Raw genomic sequence first — 23,813 nt, 5'->3', positions numbered from 1 at the left:
GGGCAACATGGCAAAACCCAAGCTTTACAAAAAATACAAAGCTTAGCCAGGCATGGCAGTGCATGCCTGTGGTATCAGCTACTTGGGAGGCTGAGGTGGGAGGATCACTGGAGCCAGGGAAGTTGAGACTGAGATGAGCACAGTTGGCACCACTGCACTCCAGACTGGGTAATAGAGCAAGACCCTGTCTCAATAAATATATAAATAAAAATGTTGGGGCCAGGTGCAATGGCTCATGCCTGTAATCCCAGCACTTTAGGAGGCTGTCACAGCCAAATCACCTGACGTCAGGTGTTTGAGACCAGCCTGGCCCACATGGTGAAACCCTGTCTCTACTAAAAATACAAAAATTAGCCAGACATGGTGGCATGCACCTATAGTCCCAGTGGGAGACAGAGGCAGAATTGCTTGAACCCAGGAGGTGGAGGTTGCTGTGAGCCAAGATGGCATCACTGCACTGCAGCTTGGGCGACAGAGCGAGACTGTCTCAAGAAAAAAAAAAGGGATGTTGGTTTTGGTTTATACCACACTTCACTCAAAAGTGCAGGAATTAAGCTGGCTGGGGCACAGTGGAGCACAGACTCTGGCTCCTCTGTACACCCACACCCCATCCTAGGAAAGGAAAATAAATCTCAAAATCCCACAATCACTAAGTCAAAGGACAAAGCCAAGCTGGGAACTGCTTCAGGCAAACCTGCCTCCCATCTTATTCCTAAATAAGATAGGTACAAATAATTTTTTTTTTTTTGAGACAGAGTTTCGCTCTTGTTACCCAGGCTGGAGTGCAATGGCACGATCTCGGCTCACTGCAACCTCCGCCTCCTGGGTTCAGGCAATTCTCCTGCCTCAGCCTCCTGAGTAGCTGGGATTACAGGCACGCGCCACCATGCCCAGCTAATTTTTTGTATTTTTAGTAGAGACGGGGTTTCACCATGTTGACCAGGATGGTCTCGATCTCTTGACATCGTGATCCACCCGCCTCGGCCTCCCAAAGTGCTGGGATTACAGGCTTGAGCCACAGCTCCCGGCCAAATAAATGTTTTTAAAGCTACACACCTCCCTCACAATTTGCCCACAGGGAAATTCCCTGTGGGCCTCAAGATCTTTACCGAAAAGAGTTCTGCTGAATTTCACCCTGGCAGTGCAAACTGATAGCTTCCTTCACAGGTGCTGGACAAAGGACTGAACTCAAAGTCATCCCTCTGCTCACCTGGACAAATGCATATCTGATTGCTTCCTTTGCTCTATTGCTGATGTAGAAATGCAGATTCAGTGAGCCAGACTAAAGCATAAGAAACTATTCCTCTACCAGCGTCTCACAGACATGATAAATTGTGTATTCAGTGAAAGGCTGATCAGAGACTCAAAAGAATGCAACCTTCGGTCTCTTCTCTGCCTGTGACCTGTATGCCATCTCCTGGAACTGTCCTGCCTTTCTGGACTGAACCAAGGTACACTTTGCACGTGTTGATTGACAGCTCATGCCTCCCTAAAATGTACAAAACGAAGATGCACCTCAACTTCCCGGAGCACTGTCGTCAGGACCTCCTAGGGCTGTGACACTGGCGTGTCCTTAGCCTTGGCAAAATAAACTTTCTACATTTCTTTGAGTCCTGTCTGAGATGCTTTTGGGTTCACAACCCCACCCTCACCCCCACCCGCGAGGACAGCCGGCCACTTGCCAGCCCCTCCGCGGCTCCACGAAGGAGAGACCGCCCCCTCTCCTCTACGGCACGCGCGGCGGCACTCTAGCAGCCAGGCGGCTTCTCTATGGACTTTTCCGGCGTAGACCGGATGTTGCGCTCTCTGCCCCGGAAGCACCGTGGTAGGTGGGTGCCTGCCAGCAGAGGAGGCGCCATGGCGGCGGCGGCGGTGGTGGTGTCTGAGTCCTGGCCAGAGCTGGAGCTGGCTGAGCGGGAGCGACGGCGGGAGCTGCTGCTGACAGGGCCTGGGCTGGAGGAGCGAGTGCGGGCGGCGGGTGGGCAGCTGCCGCCGCGGCTCTTCACTCTGCCGCTGCTGCACTACCTGGAAGTGAGCGGCTGCGGGAGCCTGCGCGCGCCGGGGCCAGGCCTGGCCCAGGGCCTGCCTCAGCTGCACAGCCTCGTGCTCCGGCGCAACGCGCTGGGGCCCGGCCTGAGCCCCGAGCTTGGGCCGCTGCCTGCCCTTCGGGTGCTCGACCTATCCGGCAACGCGCTGGAGGCGCTGCCGCCGGGCCATGGCCTGGGCCCCGCCGAGCCGCCGGGCCTCCCGCAGCTGCAGAGCCTCAACCTCAGCGGCAACCGGCTGCGCGAGCTGCCCGCCGACCTGGCGCGTTGCGCCCCGCGCTTGCAGAGCCTCAACCTCACAGGGAATTGCCTTGACTCCTTCCCCGCCGAGCTCTTTCGCCCCGGTGCGCTGCCCCTGCTCAGCGAACTGGCGGCTGCTGACAACTGCCTCCGAGAACTCAGCCCCGACATCGCCCACCTGGCCTCGCTCAAGGTCAGCGGGGGGCTGCCCGGGCGGGGCGGGATGGGGCCTTGGAGTAGCCCTGGAGAAGGAACCTCCCTCGGGGCCGAGCCCTTCCTAGTGACGCCCCGCGAGACGCTGGGCCCAGGGAATTACTACAAGGCTGAAAGGAGCCAGCTGAGGGGGCATCACCCCTGGGAAGCAGTCCCTGCCTCCCAACTCCCCCTCCTCCTGACCACACCAACATACTAGGTGGCCTCTGAACTCCCCCGAATTCTGTTAACTGGAATTTTACATGTGGCACGCTCTTTTGTGATTTTTAGCAACTTGGTTTCTCCCATAGGTCAAGGGTAGAGAGACCTGGTTTTTTTTTTTGTTTTGTTTTGTTTTTTTTGTATCTAATATCTGTGAAGTGACTTGAGAGTGAGCCTTGTGGGAAAGGAAGCACCCTGGATTTTGCATAATGCCACATGCTGTGATCTCGAATGCTACATATTTCACGTCATCCCAATAGCAGCTTTCCAAGGTAGGGGTGGTCGTTCCTGTTGTACAGAAAGCCAAAGGGCCTGCCCAGAGTAAGCAGCAAGGAACTTGGGTTTTTCTACAGACTGTATGTTTTAGGGTCTGTTTACTAATTAGTCTTGCATCCCCAGGCCCCAGGATAATACTTGGCCTATAACGGGTGCCTATTAAATCTGTTGCCTAAAAGATACGAGGGAAGCCATGTGGCGGAACTGCGACCTCAATCCAGCCAGATGCTCCCTGCGTCTTCTCTTGGTTTCATCCTTAAGGCAGCCCTGCATTTCTTCCTCCATTTTTCATCTTTGAATTATGCAGACATTCACTTTAGCAGCTTACCTATTTGCTGTAGCAATTACTCAAGACATTACAACTCATTTTCACAAGTCACATACCTATATAAAGACAAACCCTGGCCGGGTGCGGTGACTCATGCCTGTAATTCCAGCACTTTGGGAAGCTGAAGTGGGTGGATGACTTGAGGTCAAGACCAGCCTGGCTAACGTGGTGAAACCCTGTCTCTGACCACTGGATTCTTTTTGCCACTGCCCAGATAGAGCTGATTTATCAAGGCGGGGATTGCAGGAAAGTTTTACGCATGTAGAGCCAGCTGAAGAGGAGACTGGTTTATTATTCAGTCAGCTTCCCCCAAAATTTGGAGGTTTTTCAAGGATAGTTGGGGGTATGGGAGGGCGACTCGGCAGTGGGTGCTTGCTGCTGATTGGTTGGGGTGCAGTCATGGGGTGTGGGAAATGGTCCTCCTGCTGAGTCACCTCTGGGTAGGGCCACAGGAGCTCTTTTTGGTTTCACGTAGAGCCATTGCTCAGACATGCAAAAACCTGAAAAGACATTTCAGAAGGCCAATGTACAGCAGAGATATGTTATCTGCAGGAATAACTGGGGAAGTCGCATGTCTTATGACCTCCAGAATAATGGTTGGTTGTCATTTATGACTATGCCTTAGCAGAATTCAGGCTCTTCTGTCCTGGCTTGGTTGACTTAGCTTTACAAAGGGAGTTAATTCCCTAAATTTTAGGGAAGGGCTATTATTTAAACTGTAAATGTCTCCCAAGGTTAGCTGGGCCCAAGCCCAAGAATAATTAAAGGTAGTTTGAAGGGCAAGGTGTGGTGGCTCACACCTGTAATCCCAGCACTTTGGGAAGCTGAGGCGGGCGGATCACCTGAGGTTGGGAGTTTGAGACCATCCTGACCAACATGGAGAAACACTGTCTACAAAAAATACAAAATTAGCTGGACGTGGTCTGGAGGCTGAGGCAGAAGAATCACGTGAACTCGGGAGGTCGAGGTTGTGGTGAGCTGAGATTGCGCCATTGCACTCTAACCTGGGCAATAAGAGCAAAATTCCATCTCAAAAAAAAAAGTAATTTCAAGGATAAAGATGGAGATTGGTTAGATCAGATCTCTTTCACTACTGTACATTTCTCACTTAGTTTTTGCAAAGATGGTTTCATTGGTACTTTCCTTGGTCCTTGGGGCAGAAGGCATCCCTGTAGGACTAAGGTGTGATGTTCAGTATAACGCTGTCTCCTCCCACCTTCCCACCTGACAGATACTTTTGGTTTTCCAGAATGTTGATGTCCTAGATGTGTATCTTCACATCGTGCTTTACATCATGTAAGTGTCCAGTCAGTTTCAGTATTTCTCTTCAAATTCATAGAAGTCTTTTCAGTATTCAGGTTCTTAAGATGTGTTGCATGCAGCTCTCTGTAGCACCTGCCCAGTAAAGAAGTACTCTTTATGGTGCCCAAAACGATGTCATTCAAGTCAAAGACTGTCTTGTTTTCTAAATGCCAAAAGAGGTGGCCAGCTTCTCTTTCCCCTGGGCCGTTCTGTTCATCAGTTTGAGGCTTCCAGCGGCTCTCAGGAGGGTCATGCAAGCACTGTTGGAATCCCTTGTTGGACTCAGATGTCTTTTTGGGGGTCTTTCTGAGGAATGGCTACCAGAACTGTGCCCAGCAATGTAGCTACACACACTGGAGTTTTGCACACAAAGGCAAGTGCATTTGATGTCCCTCCTGGTGCTGTGGGGAGACAGGGCAGTGTAGAAAACAAGAAAACAGAGCTCAGAAACAGAAGGCAGGCTGGGCGCAGTGGCTCATGCCTGGCATCCCAGCCCTTCAGGAGGCTAAGGCGGGCAGGTCACTTGAGCCTAGGAGTTTGAGGCCAGCCTGGACAACATGGCGAAAACCTGTCTCTGCAAAAAATACACAAATTAGCTGGGTGTGGTGGTGTGCACCTGTAGTCCCAGCTACTCAGAAGGCTGAGGTGGGGCAGTCGCTTGAACCCACTGCATTCCAGCCTGGGTGACAAAGAAAGGAGAGAGAGAATGAAGGAGGAGAGAGAAAGAGAAGGGGGGGAAGGAAAGAGAAGAAAGAAACAGAAGCATGGGCTGCTGCTCTGCCTCTTTGAAGGCTCTGCTCCTTGGTAAGAAGACAGGAGGGTAATGCAGTACAAGAAGAGGGAGAGAGATGGGGAGGAGGGGCTGGTCATCGTGACTGCTTGACTCTGAAACCACGAGGCTTAAAGCACCAGCGGCCCTGCCCTCTGGGCTGGCTCTTCGGGACAGTAGACAGTGCAGCTCTTGCTGTTGGTCACTCGTGTGGCTGCGCTCAGCTGGCGTGGGCTCAGGGCTGGGCTGCCAGGGGTGGGTGGCTTCTCCGAATGTCATCTCGGGACCTCTCCCTCCCCTTCTTCCGCAGGGCTCAGGGCTCCTCGGCACAAAAGCAGCAGCTGCCAGCCCTTCTTGAGGCTTCCACCTGAACTTGCCTCCTGCCTCTTTCCTGTGCTCCGTGGTTAACTAGGTGCAAGCCCGGCTCCGGCTCACTGGGAGGACTGGCTCTTCAGGGGCCGCCAGAATAACAGCACAGAGCCACTCCCCTCCTGAGGTCAAGCTGCACAGGGGAGTTCAGCCTCAACGTGAGCCCTCCTGAAGCCAAGCACTCTCCCCAGCTTCTGAGTTTCTCAGTGGCTGCCGCAGGGAGTGGGGCTCCCTTGGGCTGGCGCTTCTCGTCGGCTTGGTTGATGTCACCCTTCCCCGCCATGAAGATAGGAAGGGTCCTTCCCTGGTTGCAGGTCCCCTGCAAAAGGCATGGGCCTGGAAGGCAGCCCATGTGTCAGGCCAGAGTCACACAGGCCTTACATTGCTGCCATCAGCTTGGCCACCGTGGGGGTTGTGTTTCCTGTAGAAGAGTACCAGCTCTGGGGGACAGGTGACAGCAGTTCTTCCCCCAGCCACCTCATGTCACTGTCCTCCCCAAAGCCAGTGTGCATCTCTCATCCTGTCTGCTTGCTCCGTTGCACAATTGAAAACTGATGTTACCCTCATCCCACCCTTTGTGTGTGAAACCTCTGGCTTCATATCCTGCTGAGGCAGCCACTGGGTGCCCAGTGATGGGCGGAGGGGCCAGCATGTGACCTTGTAAGTGGGGCCTTACTTTTCTGACAAGGACTCCCCCACGTCTGCAGCTTTGCACCTCACCCCAAATGGTGACTCTCTTGCCCTCCTTCTCGCTCTCCTTCTACCTTCCCTTCCTGTCGCCCCACTCCCCACAGCGCCTCCAGGCAGGTCCTGAGCTGCTCAGATGCCCTGTTTTTGGTGGTCTTTGCCTGGAAGGAAGACTGTTCTCCCAGTGCCTGCCGTCATCCTTTCGGGGATATAGGGCTGAGGGCCCCACAGGGTTTTTAGGAGGATGCTTTAAGTCACACAGCAATGACAGAGCTGTCAGGGCCTACCGCCACCTCCTGGCAGCTTCCAATGAGTTCTATGGGAAGATGCTTTTCAAGCAGCACAGTAGCAAGGGCTGATAAAGTTCACAGTCACCAAGGTGGATTGCTGGTCCGAGGGCAGCCTTCACCAAGAACTGGAGCAAGGTCCTACTACTCCTTTATCAGGAGGAGTGGCTTTCGCCCCAAGCCTGCTATATAGCGGATATCTTTACAACACTGAACGCTGCCACCTGGGACATGGGTTCTTGTCCTGGTATAACTGTTTTCCCTTAAATCATGCCTAAAGAATATCTTATCACTCACTTATTTCCATATATATATGTGGAAACCATTCATATATATATATATGTGTGTGTGTGTATATATGGAGATAACTGAGTGGTAAGAAACAGAAGCATGGGCTGCAGCTCTACAAACTAACGTAAGATTATATATAGAGGACTATATAGGAAATAAATAGTAACACTGTAAACAGATATTCTCCAAGTCCTAATTCTGTAAACTAATATATGATTATATAAAGGATTATATAAAAGGAAATCACTGAGTAGTAACACTATAAACTGAGATATTCTTCACTAATGTTGCTAGGATTCTGCTTAGCTCTCCTTCCTCCATACCTATATGGGGAGTTACCCACAGGGGACTCCTGCAGGCTGCAGCTGAACCTGGCTGTCGCTTCTCTGGGGCCCCACCTGCCTCCTTTGCCTCTGCTGCTGCTCCTGGGTCTTAAGGAGCTTGCTCTTTGTCAGCAGAGGCAGATACTCCTCTGTGTGTTTGCAGGCAGTAAGGAGGTTTCACTTCAGGGGAACTCTCAAGCTTTTTGACCAGATCCCATCAGGGCAGCGCAGAAACCCACAGAGCAGAGCCGCAGATGCCTGCTCCCCTGACCTTTCAACTCAAGAGCTTCCCGTGGTCTCTGCCAGGTGGGCTGTGCCCTGGGCTGGTGGTCCAGGCTGGTTCTGATGCTGGAGCCAGGGCTCTGACGGGGGCCAGGAGCCCTAGAAGCCTGGGCTCATGGCCACGCTGTTCCTTGTGCTGCCGGCTGGTGACGGCATTGGTGATACCGCTCCTGGTACTTGGCAAGGCCACCTGGATTCCAGGGGGGAGTGGCTCCTGTCCCATGTGGACTGGAAGGGAGGTCTGGGCTGGAGCCACCAATCCAACCGGTCCACCCCAGCCCAGCCCGGCATTGCCCATCCTGTCTTGCCTGGAGAAGAACACCATGGTGGCAGTTGTGTTAGAGACGATGGACCTGAGGCTCAGGTGGTGCTCAGCAGCTGGGGTTGGTCTCAGCCCCCGCCTCACGTACTTCCCCAGCAGGTGCCACTGCTGCTTAGACTGCTGCTTCTCTCCTGGAGGGTGTGTGATCCCTTTACACACGCCATTCCTGCTTTACTGTTACGTTGTTCGCTTCTTCCCTGGGTCTCTGCTCTCCCTGTGGGAACTCATCCAGTGCACTCTCCTGTGTCCGAACCACGCCACCCTTCCCGCCTCTGAGCACCTCCCCCATTTCTGAGCCATCCCTCCCTTCCTGCCTCTGAGCAGCTTGATTGCTTGAGCTGGAGGATTCCAGCAGGTTCCTTTTTCATTTCCTTCACAACCTGGGGCTTGAGAAATTCCATCACTCCTGCTCTCCATGCCAGGTGAAGCAGAAGGTGTCCTCTGGGTAATCAGCCCCTCCCGTCTCTGTTCAGGGTCAGTCAAGTCCTGCCCCACGTGTCTCCTCCACACCCAGTGTGGCTAGGACTCACTGGCCACACCGACCAAGGGTGACTGCTGGCTTCCAGGGGGCTGTTGTGCTGTTGCCTCCTCTCTGGGGCAGAGCTGGCACCCAGGCTGCCAGAGACCCCTAAGGGTCAGGTTTTGCATCCTGAGCAGAGTCCTCCAGCCCTGGAGGAGGGACAGAAGGACTTGCTCCCAGTACCTGCCCCACCGCCTGGCAAGGCTGCCCAGCCAGGAAGGAGGAGAGCTGAGGCAGCTGGGCCCCTTTTACCTGAACCCGCAGCAGCAACCTTACTTCGGGGAAGTGGCTGCCCTTGCACACACATTTCCTGCCCTGCCCAGACCCTGGGAAAGACATCCTGAGTGTGTCAGGTGCCGCTGTGTCCCTTCCATCCTTTCAGTGAGGTCAGCTGCACGTTTTGCCAAAGTCTGATCAGTTACGATCACAAAAAGTGTTTTCCGGTGGGCCATGGGGCTTCCTGGTTATCTCTGTGGCACACAGTGGTGGCCTCAGTGCACCTGTCCTGAGTCAGATGAAGGCCGAGAACCCATTGCCATTAAAGTCAGCTTTACCCTTTCCTTCCTGCGGCATGAACCGTGAGAACACTGTGTGCGCTGTTGCTGGCAACTTTGTACTTCGGTAGGAGGAAGAAGAATGCTTTTAGAGATTTTGCTGTATTTTCTTTTTAGCTCATTTAATTTTTTAAAAACACCACTTTGGGAACCTGCTTCTCACCTGAGTGGTCCTGGTGAGTTCCTGGCATGAGTTCACATTTCATAGCCAGACATCCCTTGTCACTTTTCTGTTCTCTAACCTGGTGATTGATCTGCTGTAGTTGTTACTGAAAGAGGGTGACATGTTTGAATCTGAAGCCTTTGCAGAGATCACTGTTAACATGGCTGATGCCTTTCCTTCAGAGAGGCTCCTTGGCTGATGCCTTTGAGGCAGGGGTGCACAGCTGGGGAAGCGACTCAGAGGTGAATAACTGTGGCTCCCCTGGGATGTGCCCCAGCAGACAGGCTCGTGGTGGCCCTTGTGAGTGAGGAGTGCTGTCCCTGCCTCTGGAGCGTGACCTTGGGCTCTTCCCAGAGTCGCGCTCTGACGCGTCCTTGTTTCTCTTTGCAGACGTTGGACCTCTCCAACAACCAGCTGAGCGAGATCCCTGCAGAGCTTGCGGACTGCCCCAAGCTCAAGGAGATCAATTTCCGCGGGAACAAGCTGAGGGACAAGCGCCTAGAGAAGATGGTCAGCGGCTGCCAGACCAGGTCCATCCTGGAGTACCTGCGCGTCGGAGGCCGTGGTTGTGGAAAGGGCAAGGGCCGTGCTGAGGGCTCGGAGAAGGAGGAGAGCAGGAGGAAGAGGAGGGAGAGGAAGCAGAGGCGGGAGGGCGGCGATGGGGAGGACCAGGACGTGGGAGACACCGGCCGGCTGCTGCTCAGGGTCCTGCACATCTCCGAGAACCCCACGCCTCTGACAGTCAGAGTGAGCCCCGAGGTCCGGGACGTGCGGCCCTACATTGTGGGTGCCGTGGTACGAGGCATGGACCTGCAGCCAGGGAATGCGCTCAAGCGCTTCCTCACCTTGCAGGTGGGTGCCGTGGGGTCCTCAGGTGATGGGGACAGGGGTATGGGACACCGTAAGCTGGGACGCATCCTGGAGTGAGTGTGTCTGAAGGAGCAGCTGTGGAGTATGGGGCCTAGCCAGGTGTCTGTGTGCCTCAGTTTCCTCAGCTCCTAAGTGGGAGTAGAATAGGTTCTGGCCCAGGTGTTGCTGAGGAAGGGGTGAGGCCTCAGTGCCCTTTGAGAGGTGGGCGTCCCCAGCGTGGAGATGGCCTCTTCACAGATGCCTGTGGCCTGGCCTGGTTGGGCCTGCTCACCGGCCCTATCCTTCCTCCACATAGAGCATTAATGGTTTATCCTAACTTTTTTTTTTGAGACGGAGTTTTGCTCTTGTTACCCAGGCTGGAGTGCAATGGCGCGATCTCAGCTCACCGCAACCTCTGCCTCCTGGGTTCAGGCAATTCTCCTGCCCCAGCCTCTTGAGTAGCTGGGATTACGGGCACGCGCCACCACGCCCAGCTAATTTTTTGTATTTTTAGTAGAGACGGGGTTTCACCATGTTGACCAGGATGGTCTCGATCTCTTGACCTCGTGATCCACCCGCCTTGGCCTCCCAAAGTGCTGGGATTAAAGGCGTGAGCCACCGTGCCCGGCCATCCTAATTTTTTTTTTAAGGAGTCGCACTGTCTCCCAGGCTGGATGGAGTGCAGTGGCGCCATCTAAGCTCACTACAGCCTCCGCCTCCCAGGTTCAAGCGATTCTCCTGCCTCAGCCTCCCAAGTAGCTGGGATTACAGGTGTCTGCCATCACATCTGGTTATTTTTTTTTGTATTTTTAATAGAGTTTCACCACGTTGGCCAGGTTGGTCTTGAACTCCTGACCTCAAGTGATCCACCTGACTCAGCCTCCCAAAGTGCTGAGATTATGGGTGTGAGCCACCTTGCCCGGACTGTCCTAATTTTTGGATAGCTTGATTGCATTTGAATTCCATCCAGGCACGATGGCTCCTGCCTGTAATCCCAGCACTTTGGGAGGCTGAGGCAGGTGGATCACCTGAGGTCAGGAGTTCAAGACCAGCCTGGCCAACATGGTGAAACCCCATCTCTATTAAAAATACAAAAATTAGTGGGCATGGTGGCAGGTGCCTGTAATCCCAGCTACTGGGGAGACTGAGGCAGGAGAATTGCTTGAACCTGGGAGGCGGAGGTTGCAGTGAGTCGAGATTGTGCCACTGCACTCCAGCTTGGGCGACAAGAGCAAGACTCCATCTCAAAAAAAAAAATCAGGGTTCCTTGATGTTCTGGTATTTTGTTGGGCTTTCTGACTTCTAAAGTAAGTCATACATTTGGTTTCATGTAAGATAGTATTGGCCGGGCGCGGTGGCTCAAGCCTGTAATCCCAGCACTTTGGGAGGCCAAGGCGGGTGGATCACGAGGTCAAGAGATCAAGACCATCCTGGTCAATATGGTGAAACCCCGTCTCTACTAAAAAGACAAAAAATTAGCTGGGTGTGGTGGCGCGTGCCTGTAATCCCAGCTACTCGGGAGGCTGAGTCAGGAGAATTGCCTGAACCCAGGAGGCGGAGGTTGTGGTGAGCCGAGATCGACCCATTGCACTCCAGCCTGTGTAAAAAGAGAGAAACTCCATCTCAAAAAAATAAAAAATAAAAAAAGTATTAACATTATCAACTCTTGCCAGCACATTCTTCTGTGAATTTTTAGGTTTTGGCAAAACTAACTTCCCAGTTTGTTGTTTTTCTGTGATATCTGACCAACTTTTAAAATAAAAGTCACATCTGTGCCTAGGGGAAAGTTCCATGCACCCCGTAGAGGCAGAGCTAGCGTGTGGCAGCCCGAGAGTGACCGCTGTGGGGTCTTTCTGCCCGCAGTTGAGGAAGGAAGTGAGCAGGCACCTCAGCCAGGGCTTTAGAACCTGAAACTTGGCTTTTATTTACATTTTAGTTCAAAATGGGTTCTTTGAAATCTTCAATATGGTGTCTAGAATTAGAGAAGGAAGAAGGTCTGCTGTTTGACAGGTTAAGATAGTTTTCCTGATGGTGATTCCAGAGAGTGGGTGCCTGGCTGGCCGGGCAGAGAAGAGCTGGAGGGGTGCCCCATCTCGGAAAGAGGCGTGGTGGGGTTGTGAAGACCGAGGACTGGGAGGGTTTCCCGGTGCCCAGCCTGCCTGGCCGGGGGTGAAGTGTGGATACCTTGCTGGGCTTCGGGGCGCAGGAGGCCTTGCTCACTGCTACTCCTGTGTTATAGACCAAGCTCCATGAAGATCTCTGTGAGAAGAGGACGGCCGCCACTGTTGCCACCCACGAGCTCCGAGCCGTCCGAGGGCCCCTGCTGTACTGCGCCCGGCCCCCGCAGGACCTCAAGGTGCCGCCGTCCCCTTTGCCAGGCCTGCTCCAGGGCCTCCTTGGTGTCCATGAAAGGCGCTGTGCTGATAGCTGGAGCCCGAGCAGTTTCTTTACAGTAGAACCGCAAACACGGCCTGCTCTTGCAAAGACATGAAATCATGAAACAGGCTGTATTTGCGGTTACTCTCGAAGCGGTGCCCAGCTGTGAGAGGACTCGGCAGAGGAGCGGTCGTGGGAAAGTAATTTCCTTCACTTGCTCACTACCTTTTCATCAGAAATGTTGGTCTCTATTCTCATTGTAAAACCCTCCGCGTGGGGTTGGCAGTAGTGAGAGTTGCTGCGTCGTGGTGCCATCCCTGGGCTATTGAATTCTGTGCAGGGCACGAGGTCCCAGCTGCTCAGCCTTTCTCTCCTCTGTTGGCCTTCTGAGAATGGCAGACCTCTGGAGACACAGCTGTGCATGAGCTGGGTTTAAGGCTAAGGCCCACCTCGGCAGGATCGGTGGGTCTGGGCGTCAGGTCTCCCTGGGATGCAGCAGATGGAGCCCGCCTGTAGCTCCCTGCCTGTTGTAGAGATGAAGGAGGGCAGGAGTCGGGAGGGCTTGTGGAGGCTTAAGGCCATAATCGACAGGATGAACGAGTTCTTTGGCTGGGACCCTAGTGGAGTTTGTGGGTTTCTGCCTGATAGATCATCCCCTTGGGGCGGAAAGAAGCGAAGGCCAAGGACCTGGTGCGGCAGCTGCAGCTGGAGGCCGAGGAGCAGCGGAAGCAGAAGAAGCGACAGACAGTGTCGGGCCTGCACAGGTAGGTAGCACACCTTGGGAGGTGGGACCGACCGGGGATCACAGCGTGTGGCCTCTGCTGGTTAGTCTGTGCTCCTCAGGAACCACCTAATGCTCCCAGAACCTGCCTTCTTATGGGGTAAAAAGAAAAGAAAATCTCTTTCCAAAGGAAATTTCATTAAAGCATTCTCATCTAGATGGCCCCGATGTGAGGGAGGGGAAGGTGTTAGGAGCTGAGGGATTGGCCATTCCACAGGAGGTGGGTGGCGCTGGCATGGGATAGGACAGCATATAAAGTAGCAATCAGGAAAAGGGCGTAAACGCCAGCCTAGCCCCTAGGCTGGAGCCAGGTGGCTAATCGTAGGTGCAGTCCCACTACTGATGAGCACTGGAGCTTTCTGTCCTGCTGTGTTTCTGGCCTGGGCTGGCTCACTTCTCCTGGGGCAGCCTGGTGGTCCTCTGCCCCCAGGAGCTCCTCGTAGTGATGACAGGCTTGCTGTAGACAATCCATTGGCTCCGCACACCACAGCCAACCTCTTGGCCCCTGCAACTCTCCTGTCTCAGCCTCCTGAGTAGCTGGGCCCCCAGGCACATGCCACCACAGCCTGCAAAGTACATCTTTTATAATTAGGCTTGTCATTTGTCTTTCTTTCCACACAGATATCTTCACCTGCTTGATGGAAATGAAAATTACCCGTGTCTTGTGGATGCAGACAGTGATGTGATTTCCTTTCCACCAATAACCAACAGTGAGAAGACAAAGGTAGGGTGGCGTGGATGTGAGCATGGTGTGTCTTGTGGGCTGTGCCCTGCAGCATTAACACAAGTGTCTGCTCCATCATCTAGTCTCTTAGTGCAGAAGAAAACAAAGCCTAGAGGGGCGAAGGGCCCTGGCCTCTCAGAGCTGCAGCTCACTGTTCATGCTGGATGCTGCATGGTGGCCAGGATGCTGCAAGCTGCGGTCCTCACCTCTGTAGGAAAGGAGCGGGCTTGGTGTGTGTGGCACCATCTGCTTGATTGATTGATGGAGACAGGTCTTGCTTTGTTGCCAAAATTGGTGTGCAGTGGCGAGATCAGGGCTCACTGCAGCCTCAAACTGTTGGGCTCAAGCAGTTCTCCCACATCAGCCTCCTGAGTAGGGACCACAGGCACATGCTGCCACACCTGGCTAAATTTTGTATTACTTTTGTAGAGACGGGGTCTCACTATGTTACCCAGGCTGGTCTTGAACTCCTGAGCTCAAGGGATTCCCCCACATCAACCTCAAAAAAGTGCTGGGTTTACAGGTGTGAGCCACTGTGCCTGGCCACACAGTTTTGTAGACTTTTCTTGAGAACAAATGTTGAGTTGTTGATGTCTACATTTGATAAGGGTTCTTTTCTGAAATCCTTTCTTTTTTTTTTTTGAGACGGAGTTTCGCTCTTGTTACCCAGGCTGGAGTGCAATGGCGCCATCTCGGCTCACCGCAACCTCCGCCTCCTGGGTTCAGGCAATTCTGCCTCAGCCTCCTGAGCAGCTGGGATTACAGGCACGCGTCACCATGCCCAGCTAATTTTTTGTATTTTTAGTAGAGACAGGGTTTCACCTGTGTTGACCAGGATGGTCTCTATCTCTGAAATCCTTTCTTTTAAGGTGAAGAAAACGACTTCGGATTTGTTTTTGGAAGTAACAAGTGCCAGCAGCCTGCAGACCTGCAAGGATGTCATGGACGCCCTCATTCTGGTGAGTGCGCACTGGCTCCTCTGGAGAAGCTTTCTCAGTGGGGGCGGCGCTCTGCTCTTTGCCTGCCCACCCGTCCTGGTTGCCTTTCTTGCTTACCGCGTTGGCTGACAGCAGCATGTCTTCCCTGGGTCACCTCTCATCTTCAGGTTAAAAAGGTACTTTTCATTTGTAGAAAATGGCAGAAATGAACAAGAACACTTTGGAAAATAAAGAGGAAGGATCACTCTCAGATACCGAAGCTGATGCAGCCGCTGGACAACTTTCAGATCCCAGCACGAGTCCCAGTGCTGCAAAGGACGGACCCTCCCCGCTGGTGGTGGAGCAGGTCCGGGTGGTGGACCTGGAGGGGAGCCTGAAGGTGGTGTACCCGTCCAAGGCTGACCTGGCCACCGCCCCTGCCCACGTGACTGTCATGCGCTGATGCCAGGGCTCCCTGTCTGGCCTGTCCACGTTCATTTGGTCTGTTTCACGGAGGTTTCTATGTGGCGATGCTGAATTATCCGTTATATTTTCACTTCAGCATTTTTAGAGATGTATGTATTCGTTGTTCTGTTTTTCTAGATGATTCTGTCGTAAAGTGATGCTACATTGTTGTTACAAGACCGGCCTGATTTTACATATTTTTATGGAATTATTCAAATGTCAGAATTGACTGTTGGGAATGTTCTGAATCACGTAGATATGTGGCAGGTGATTCTGAGAGAAAAGACACTACAGTCCTGCGCCACGTGACAGCATTTGGGTCAGGGACGGGCACTTCATGACAGGCCCACGATGTTCTCGTGGAGTGTGTTTGGAAATGTGGTGTGTGGTTCTTGACATTGGCCTTGTAGATCATGTAGGGGAAGTGACTGATGTTCAGTCATGCTGCTGGGACACTTGGCTTTCCATATGAAAAACTCATACAAATCCAACTACATGCACCATCAAGGCTGGCGTAAGTCTGATCGCATAGCAGCGGCAGCTGAGCACACGTTGCTTGTGTCACTAAGTGACTCATGACTATAACTGGAGCCTGGAAAACTTGGGAAGCTGACCGACGTGCATTTCCTTGAATAGCCCAATCACTGGCTGTAACAGCGCCTGCTAAACCCTGTCATGCCGGTGTGCAGCTTGGGATATGCAAGTACACTGGATTCTCCAGCTTGCAGTGATCACAATCTATGGGAAAGTGTTAATGTGACCTTAGAATTGGCAGAACTGCTTCTCTTAATAATGCTGTTGCATTGCTTTGTGGGACAGACGATAGCAGTAACTGGAGGACGCTTAGGTTTTTGAGACAGAAATCCTCGTTTATGCACCAGATGGGTGGGTCCTGGGTGCCTTCTCTTGTAGATGTTTCTGTTGTGAATGTCCAGGTCAGACCCCCATGTCCGTGTCTCTTCACGTGTGTCCAGGCACATGTGCGTGCACACTGCTCCCAGGAGTCAGTGTGCTTGGGTCACGAGGACCCGGCCAGCCACTGCGATCTTTCACGGACCCTACTGCCTTACAGTCTGGCTGCCATGTGAGAAGCGGCCTCGTCAGCTTTACTGAATGACACCGTTTTTCTGTTCAGTGTCTCAGTTTCTGTGTCTGTAGAAATGACTGGCAGTTTGGGGGAGGATCTGCAAGAGCCCCACAGCCTCTTTCATCAGAACCAGAGAGTCCCAGGGCCCTGTGTGCTGGGCAGACAAACAGCTGAGTGGCTCTTCAGAGCTTGCAGGACACAGGCCAGGTGGCCTTGAGACCGGATCCACTTGTCTAGTCACTGCCAGGCCTTCCTGTCTGGCCTACTGTGGGAGGGAGGGGACTCCAGACAGGCTGGGGGGATGAGGCCCACACTCAGTGCCAGCTGGACATGTCAGACGGCCCCTTGCCTTGTGTCCCCCCAAAATCTAATTTCCTGCTGCTCTGGACAGTCAAGGCAGATGCCACAGTTGGCCTGGACCTGCACTACTGGACGTCTGAGGCGGCTCAAGTCTTCCCCAGGCCAGGAGTCTGCTGGAGCTCTGGGCTGGGGGTCCCAAACAGTGGCTCTGAGAGGTGATTTTGGGCTGCTGGGCAGAGGCTGTCCTTTCTCTGCATGGCCCAGCCCAGGAGGGAGAGATGCTGGAGCTGCCATCTTGGCTCCCAGGGACTTGGTGGCCACACTGTGTAGTACATCTGTCACTGGGTGGATGTGGACGAGGCTGCCACGTGCTGTGCCCTTTCCTGATTCGGATTGTGATGCGTGAGGTGCTGGAAATGTATTTAACTTGCAGGGGAGGTCTCTGATGTTTGCTTAACCCTACCCCCCACTCGCTAATAAAAAGCACTGAATAAAAACCAGCTCCACTCCTGGCCCAGCAGATCCTTTCCCACGGGCATTGCCAGAGGCTGCTGATCCAAGTGTCACAAAGTTCTCTAGCACAGTGTGGCTTCCACATGGGGAGGCTGAGGGCCTGCTGTCCCTGCTCAGATCCTGCCAGCAGGGAGCACGAGGCACCTGCAGCTATCACAGGGAAGCCAGTGCCCTTGATCAGGGGTCCTGGGAACCAGCCCCACCTTGCTGGGCCCCTCCCTGGAGCACAAGGTGGCCCAGAGGTCTCGGGCTGCCTGGACCTCCCAGGTGCGCACTCAGACACACCCCCAGCAGATTCTCCTGTTTATGAGTCTCAGGGAGGCAGGGTCCTGTCTTACCCTCTCTCCCAACTCTCCAGAGCCGTAAGGATACTGCCTAGCTCAGCCCAGGTCCATGACCCTGGGGGTCCTGGGACCAGAGCTGCTGTCTTCACCATGGCCACTTAGGGGACAAGTGGTGCACCCGAGAAGCAGCTGTGCGTAATGAGTGCCTGGTCCAATGAGCGCCCATGGGTATCTGCCTGCAGCCTCCCCTGCTGGGGCAGGCACGGCTGCTGGCAGAGCCTCTGACTGAAGATGCTGGGCCCCTGCCAGGGCGGGCCCAGTCGCAGCCAGCCAGATCTGCCTGTGCCATCTGCTGCTGGCCCCTGAAAGGTGGGGAGAGCATTTGTGGGGTGCATGGACATCACTGGTGCGGGAAAAGCGGCAGAAGCACTGGGGCCACTTTCCCTCCTTTGCTGTAGAACTCGGGCAACCCCCATCCCCATCCTGTGCCCTCACCTGGCTCCTGGGCTGTACCAGTTCTTGGAGAGGCCCAGCCCCAGACCCCAGATCAGAGTGCTGTCTTCTGGGGCCCATGCAGCCAAACTGCCTCTGCCACTCCCCTACAGTAGCCCCAGGGCAGTGTCCTCCTGTGTATCCAGGCTCTAGGGAGGGCACCAGCTGGCGGCTCCCCTGCCGCCTCGGGAGTGGCCGCTCAGAGGGAGGGATCTCTTTGGAGACTCCTGCTGAGATGCAGCCTGTTGTGGCTGGGGCAGGCAGAAACCCACCCCTCAGCAGGCTCCCATGAAAGCAGCATTGCTTCAGACCCCAACCCAGGACAGGCCCTTGGGCTTCTCTCGGGTCTAGAGCCAGGTGCCTTGGGGCAGTGTGCAGTCCGCCATGCAGCTCCACCTGCAGACCTCGAGGGGACCTGCTCACCCCAAAGGTGGATGCTGTGGAGTCTGCCTCCCACCAAGACTGGCCCAGCTCCTCCTATTTACCTGACTTGATGCATTTGGTGGGTTCTGGCCTGGGGCAGGCATGGCCTCAGCCTTCTGATAACCTCATCTGGCCCTGTGGCCTCCCTTCTCTGTGCCCGTGAGGACAGTGGCTGCCTGTGTTTCCCTCTCCCCAGCCCTGGGGTAAGGACCCATTTCCTAAGGGGAGGTTTCTGGCAAGGGTCTTTGGGGTCTTTTGTGGTAGGTGAGGGCTAGCGCCAGAGGCCTGGACAGGGCAGGGAATGGGACTGAAATCCCTGGGGCACGGGTGAGGTCCAGCCACATTGTGGCCCCCAGGCCTACCCAGTGTCCTTGTCAGAAGACCCTGTTGGGAGGAATGCATTCCCAGAGCAACATGGGAGCGGCCTGCCCACAGGGTGACAAGCCCTTCCCATAGCCTTTCTGGATGTCACGCCTGCCCAGACAACTATAGCAAAGGCTGGCACCCACCGTTTATTTAAGACACTTTCTGCCCCTGTGCACAGGCTCTTGACCCACAAGGAGCACTTGGAGGGGTCAGGCCCATCCCTAGGGAGGGAGGGTAGACCTGGGTTCTCCCTGGCAACCGCCAGCCCCAAGAGGAAGAACTGTGCCCACTTTACTAAGGACGACATGGTGCATCTGGGACAAGGGCCAGGGCCCGCTTCCTGCTCTGCACAGAAAACCTGGGGCTGGGTCTTAGTCCCCTAGGGAAGGGTGGGGGACACATAGCCCTTGTTGGAGCCAGGCTTACAAAACCAGGAGTCAGGCCCAGAGAAGCTGGGGGCCTGGCCAGGGCACACAGCTCTGCACAGGGCGCCCTCGGAGGGAAGCAGTGGAAGGGTCCTCCCCAGGGGGCTACTAGGGAGGTGGGCAGTTTGCCTGCCAAAGAAAACCCTCATCCTGACCTTGACAAGTAAGGGGCTGGGCCCTGGGCCAGGAGAGGCTGTGGCTGGGGGCTCTGGGCTGCAGGTTGTGGTCTAGGTGTGTACCACAGCTCCCGCTGAGGCTGGGCCCAGGTCTCCCAGCCGCTTGTGCCCAGCTGTTTGTAGATTCTTTGAAGGACCGTGTGCCAGATGCATGTGCACCCTTGTGTGGGGCCTGTGACAGCGGCACACCTGGTGTCTTTGTGGGCCTGGGTGCCAGTGCCTGTGCCGTGTGCACTGTGTGTGCCACAGGGTCCATGTATACAGAGTGTATGCAGGCCTGTGCTCTCACACGTGTGCCGCCAGCCCCAGGGAGCAGCATATGGAGCAGCATTTATTTGCACTTGTGCACGTAGTAGCCGGTGAGGTAGCCCAGGATGAAGATGATCCAGAAGAGGGCCACACCGCCCAGCACCTTCATGGCGATGCCCAGCTTGCCCGAGCACAGCTTCTGGGAGATCCTAGGGTGAGAACCAACTGGAGGTGAGCCCCAGGCCAGGGCCACATGAGGGGCCCCCTAAGTGGACTGTGGCCATTGGGCCGGGTTAGGGGGAGAGGCCTGGGCACTCTACTGGAGTTAAGAGGCCACTCGCCCCACCCACAGCCAACCAGAGGGAAGCCCCAGGGCTGTGGTCTGCTGAGCAGCTGGACCGTGGGCCCCCAGCTGGGACAGGGTGGAGGGTGATGGGGCTGGCAGCAGGGGTTAGGGCAGGTGTCTCTGGAAGGAGGGACCAACCTGCTGGGGCTGCAGGCTGCCCTCGGACTCCTCACCTGCGGCAGCATGAGGCCTCTTCTGTGCTGGACACAGCCTCCAGGCTGACTCCGTCCCGGCTGCCGTCCTCCCACCTGCTGTAGTGAACGTGGCTCTCCTGCGGCTGCATGTTGCCAGGTTGCAGCGGGAGGGGTGGGGCCTTCACGGTGGGGAGACTGAGGCAGGCTGTGAGTTCACTGTAAAGCACAGCCGGATGGAGGGTGCAGCCAAGACCTGCTCTGGGGCTGCTGCCGGGGGAGGGGCTGCCTGGGGTTAGGCGGGGGAGCGGGGGCACTAAGGGTCGGGGGCTGGCTCCCTCACTGGCTCTGTCACCTGACTTAACAGGTGACTTATGCAGAGTGGTTGAGTCACTTGCCCGGGGTCATGCCGGGAGGATGGGACCAAGCAGGATTTCCAACCCAGGGAGGCTGAAAGGCGGCCAAGCTCTGACCTCAGGAATGTGGGAGGCCAGAGTTTCCTTCCAGGGAACTCCAGGGGCCTCTCTTCCCGGGTGCTTTTATCAGGGAGCCTGCACAGCCTGCCGCCCTCAAGAGAGGAGGACACTGTGGCCCAACCCAGGCTGTAGCCCCTGATAATTGTTCCCCTCTGTAACCCTGCCTGATAAGGCCCCTGCTGACCTCTGGAAAGGCCGGCAATGGGAGTGGGGGTGGGGCAGGGCGGCAGGCCGGAGGCAGCGGCTGGTACAGCTAGTCCGGTCCGTCTGGGAAGGATGCGTGGCTCGACTCAGGCAGCAGCTGTGTCCTTGGCCTGTGTGGGCTGCAGCTCCTTCACCACCCACACCTCTGGGAGGGCCGGGGCTTGGGGGATGCACTGAGCATGGGCCTGGAGTGGGTTCAAGGCCTCGGGGAGGCCTTACAGAGAGGATGGTCATGGGGCTCGGTGGTTGCCCGGAGGAGGAGGGGCCCAGCTCCTGCAGGCCAGGGACTCATCTTTGCATCTCGGCGCTCAGCTCAGTGCCTGGCAGCCCAGGTGTCCAGAGAGGCAAGGAGACCACGATTTCTGCGCACCAGAGCAGCTGCCTGGCAGGCCTGTGCCAGCCCCAGCTCTGAGCACCTCTTTACCTTCTGGCTTCTGTTAGGACTTCCTGTTTATCTAAGGGGCACAGGGGTGGAGGGGGCACCAGAAGTTGAGAACCCATCCAGGCTGTGGGATTTGGGGTTAGCTCTCTAGTCTGTTGGGCCCCCAGTGTCCCCTCTGGGCATCTGGCCCCCAGGAGCAGGGTCATTGGGCAGGCAGCGGCAGGCCCCTCACTTCTAGGGGCTGAGGCTATGCTGGGCCCCTGCCATCAGGGAAGGCTGACCCTCCTCCCAGGTAATTGGCACAGAGACCTAAAGGCACAGCGGCCACTCCCCTGCAAGAAACCAGCACAGATACTCAAGCCCCGGGCATTTCTGAGACTCCTGGCATTTCCTTGTCTGCCCTTACTCCAGGGAGACAGAGTAAGCCATGTCAAAGCCATAAAGTCTGCCTTCGGTGGGAGCTCTGGCTACTGAATCTACTGGAGTTAGTTTGCTCTCCTGGAGCCTGTGGATATGTCAGCTGCCTACCCAAGGTTCACACTCTCTGGCCTGATGAGCAGAATCCCAGTCTAGTCCCAGCAGCAATGTGCCAGACCCAGGTGACAGCCATGACTGGGGTAAGACAAGCTTAATACCACCAGCCCTGTGTTCCCAAGTCATCCAGCTGTGGGCCAAGAGCCAGGGTGCAGCAAGGGATGGGAGAGCCTTTGGTTCTGTCAAAAGAAGCGCAGCCTGGATGTGATGGCTGGAGCTGCAGCAGCCACCTTGCAACCCAACATCCAGGCAGCATTAGTCCCGGGAGCGCTGTCTCCAAGTTCACAGCAGCAGCCCACCACCGGCCTCTCGGTGGGAGGCGTCAAGCCCAGCGTGTTCAGGCCTGGGATTGTGGGTTCCTGTCTTGCTGACTGACATAGAATGTGCGGTTCCCAAGTCACCTGGGTGGACAAAGCCACCAGACACGGCTGTAGAGGCTGGCCTCCCTCACTCGCTAGTAAACATCTGTTCACACTTCCATGACAGTCACAGGTGTGGCGGCAGAAAGCCATCAGGTCCTAGGCACACAGCGGTCCCCGCACAGACCTCTTCACCCCACAGCGCCTCAGGGCGCCACACTTACCTGAGAACCTTGCCTGAGGGCTGGGGCCTCAGGGAGTGGCCAGGGCCAGTTTGCCCGCACCTTCCAGCGAGGCAGGTCGTGGGCTGAGGTGCAGCAGATGCCTGGAGCCTAAAAAAATAAGAAAAATGACCGGAGGAGCAGCCTTGCTAGGGGCCGGGAAGGGAAAGTAGCCGGGATCGGGGGTGCCCCAACGGCCATCAAGAGCAGCGCACGCAGTTCCGGGTCTGGCCCCGCTCTGCGGGTTGGGCTGGGGTGGGGGGGGTCAGCCCAGGGCACGACCCCAAGCCCCCGCCAATTCTCAGCCAGCGAGGCCGCGCCCAGGCCCACCTCCCTACTGCGGCCGAACCGGAAAGCTGCAGCCCGGACCCCGCGTGCCTCACCTGCGTCCCGGAGTATTCCGGCTCCGCAGGGGTCGGGACTGGGCAAGGGGCGAGGGCGGGGCGGGGCCGTACGGGGAAGGGCTGGAGCCAGCGGCGGGGAGGTGCCTTGTCCAGAGGGGCCGGGGGCGGGGTGAGGCGAGGCGAGGGCGGGGCTGTACAGGGAAGGGCTGGAGCCAGCAGCGGGCGGTACCTTGTCCAGAGGGCCGGGGGCGGGAAGAAGGCGGAGGCGGGGCCGTGCGGGGAAAGGGCTGGAGCCAGCAGTGGGAGGAGCCTGGTCCTGAAGGGGCTGGGGGCGGGGCGAGAGGGGAACCGAGGTGGGGCGGGGCCATATCGGGAAGGGCGGGGCCCGTGGCCGGGAGACGCCTAGTCCGGAACGGGCCGGGGCCGGAGACGCAGGGCCGCACATCACCGCAGCAGGGTGGTGCTGGCGGCCGAGCGGCACTGGCGGAGGGCTGCACTCCCCGCCCTCAGACGCCCCGCCTTGGGGCCTCCAGGGTCTCCAACCTCCTTCACCCCTGCTGCAGCTCCTCCGACGCCCGGAGCTCCCCAGCCCCGCGGGGACCCGGCTGCAACGCGGAGGAGACTGAGAGGCTCTGGGCGCGTCTGGGTCTGAGTCCTGGGGACTGAGGACCCGGCCGTGGGTACCGTCCTACTCCATGGCTTGAGAGGTGTGGCGCCCGCACGTGGCCCAAGCTTGGTGTTCGCGGCGGGAAGGGAAGCAGGTGTGGGTGGGGAGCAGAGAAGGGCTATGGGAGAGTCCTTCCTTCCGCAGGAGTTCAGGCGCCCAGAGCCTTCGAGGCGTCGGGGAAGCGTTGGGGAACACAGACACCGTCCCTGTCCGTAAAGCTTTCCTTCCGGGAGCGGGGGTGGGGGGGATGAGAACAGAGTCCCCGACACTCACCATCTTTCAGAGGAGTCCTCCAGCAAGAGAGTGCCCCAGCCAGGAGAGCCCCCAGGGCTGGAGATCACACACCCCCTCTGGTCAGTAGGCGTTAGGCCTGTGCTGAGTGCTGCGCGGACACCCCGACCCAGGCCTCCTGCAGCCTGGGGCCTAGAGGGGACCTGCTAGGAGCTAGTGGCACAGGCTGGTGTGCTGATCCCCAGTCAGTGAGCTTTGGAATGGGGGCGTTGTTGTACCCTAAGGTCGCAGAGGAGAGTAGGACCCCACATGGATCCCA

At 56.2% G+C, this 23,813-nt stretch overlaps 2 protein-coding genes across 7 annotated transcripts; one reads left to right on the top strand and one right to left on the bottom strand.

Annotated features, from left to right (window-relative positions):
• The first annotated feature begins 1,842 nt into the window (after window positions 1-1,842).
• Window positions 1,843-17,171, top strand: LRRC47 (leucine rich repeat containing 47). Its single transcript, XM_002750216.6, has 7 exons — window positions 1,843-2,478; window positions 9,563-10,024; window positions 12,261-12,377; window positions 13,046-13,161; window positions 13,800-13,902; window positions 14,772-14,861; window positions 15,034-17,171. Exons 1-7 carry the CDS (start codon window positions 1,858-1,860, stop codon window positions 15,280-15,282), a joined length of 1,758 nt encoding a protein of 585 aa, XP_002750262.1. The 5' UTR covers window positions 1,843-1,857; the 3' UTR covers window positions 15,283-17,171.
• A 1,711-nt stretch (window positions 17,172-18,882) lies between these two features.
• SMIM1 (small integral membrane protein 1 (Vel blood group)) lies at window positions 18,883-23,798 on the bottom strand. Of its 6 annotated transcripts, none has more exons than XM_078330167.1 (5): window positions 22,826-22,855; window positions 22,256-22,363; window positions 20,737-21,211; window positions 20,119-20,295; window positions 18,883-19,808 (listed from the first exon to the last, which is right to left on the bottom strand). In XM_078330167.1, exons 3-5 carry the CDS (start codon window positions 20,988-20,990, stop codon window positions 19,682-19,684), a joined length of 558 nt encoding a protein of 185 aa, XP_078186293.1. In that variant the 5' UTR covers window positions 20,991-21,211; window positions 22,256-22,363; window positions 22,826-22,855; the 3' UTR covers window positions 18,883-19,681. The 6 variants fall into 6 exon arrangements, with proteins under 6 accessions (XP_078186293.1, XP_078186294.1, XP_054114706.1 ...); XM_078330168.1 differs by lacking the exon at window positions 22,826-22,855 and adding an exon at window positions 22,636-22,772; XM_054258731.2 differs by lacking the exon at window positions 22,826-22,855 and adding an exon at window positions 22,583-22,654.
• Window positions 23,799-23,813: the final 15 nt, after the last annotated feature.

Source organism: Callithrix jacchus, chromosome 7 (genome assembly GCF_049354715.1).
Source record: "Callithrix jacchus isolate 240 chromosome 7, calJac240_pri, whole genome shotgun sequence".
Taxonomy (NCBI): domain Eukaryota; kingdom Metazoa; phylum Chordata; class Mammalia; order Primates; family Cebidae; genus Callithrix; species Callithrix jacchus.
The sequence above is the reverse complement of the archived record's forward strand: the minus strand, read 5'-3'. Positions and strand labels throughout refer to the sequence as shown.

Coding starts and splice junctions, on each gene's coding strand:
- LRRC47 (XM_002750216.6), top strand. CDS start 1,858: ATGGCGGCGGCGGCGGTGGTGGTGTCTGAGTCCTGGCCAGAGCTGGAG. Junction 10,025..12,260: donor AGCGCTTCCTCACCTTGCAG/GTGGGTGCCGTG, acceptor CCTGTGTTATAG/ACCAAGCTCCATGAAGATCT. Junction 12,378..13,045: donor GGCCCCCGCAGGACCTCAAG/GTGCCGCCGTCC, acceptor TCTGCCTGATAG/ATCATCCCCTTGGGGCGGAA.
- SMIM1 (XM_078330167.1), bottom strand. CDS start 20,990: ATGACCATCCTCTCTGTAAGGCCTCCCCGAGGCCTTGAACCCACTCCA. Junction 20,296..20,736: donor CATTGCCGGCCTTTCCAGAG/GTCAGCAGGGGC, acceptor TGTGCTTTACAG/TGAACTCACAGCCTGCCTCA. Junction 19,809..20,118: donor GAGGCCTCATGCTGCCGCAG/GTGAGGAGTCCG, acceptor TTCTCACCCTAG/GATCTCCCAGAAGCTGTGCT.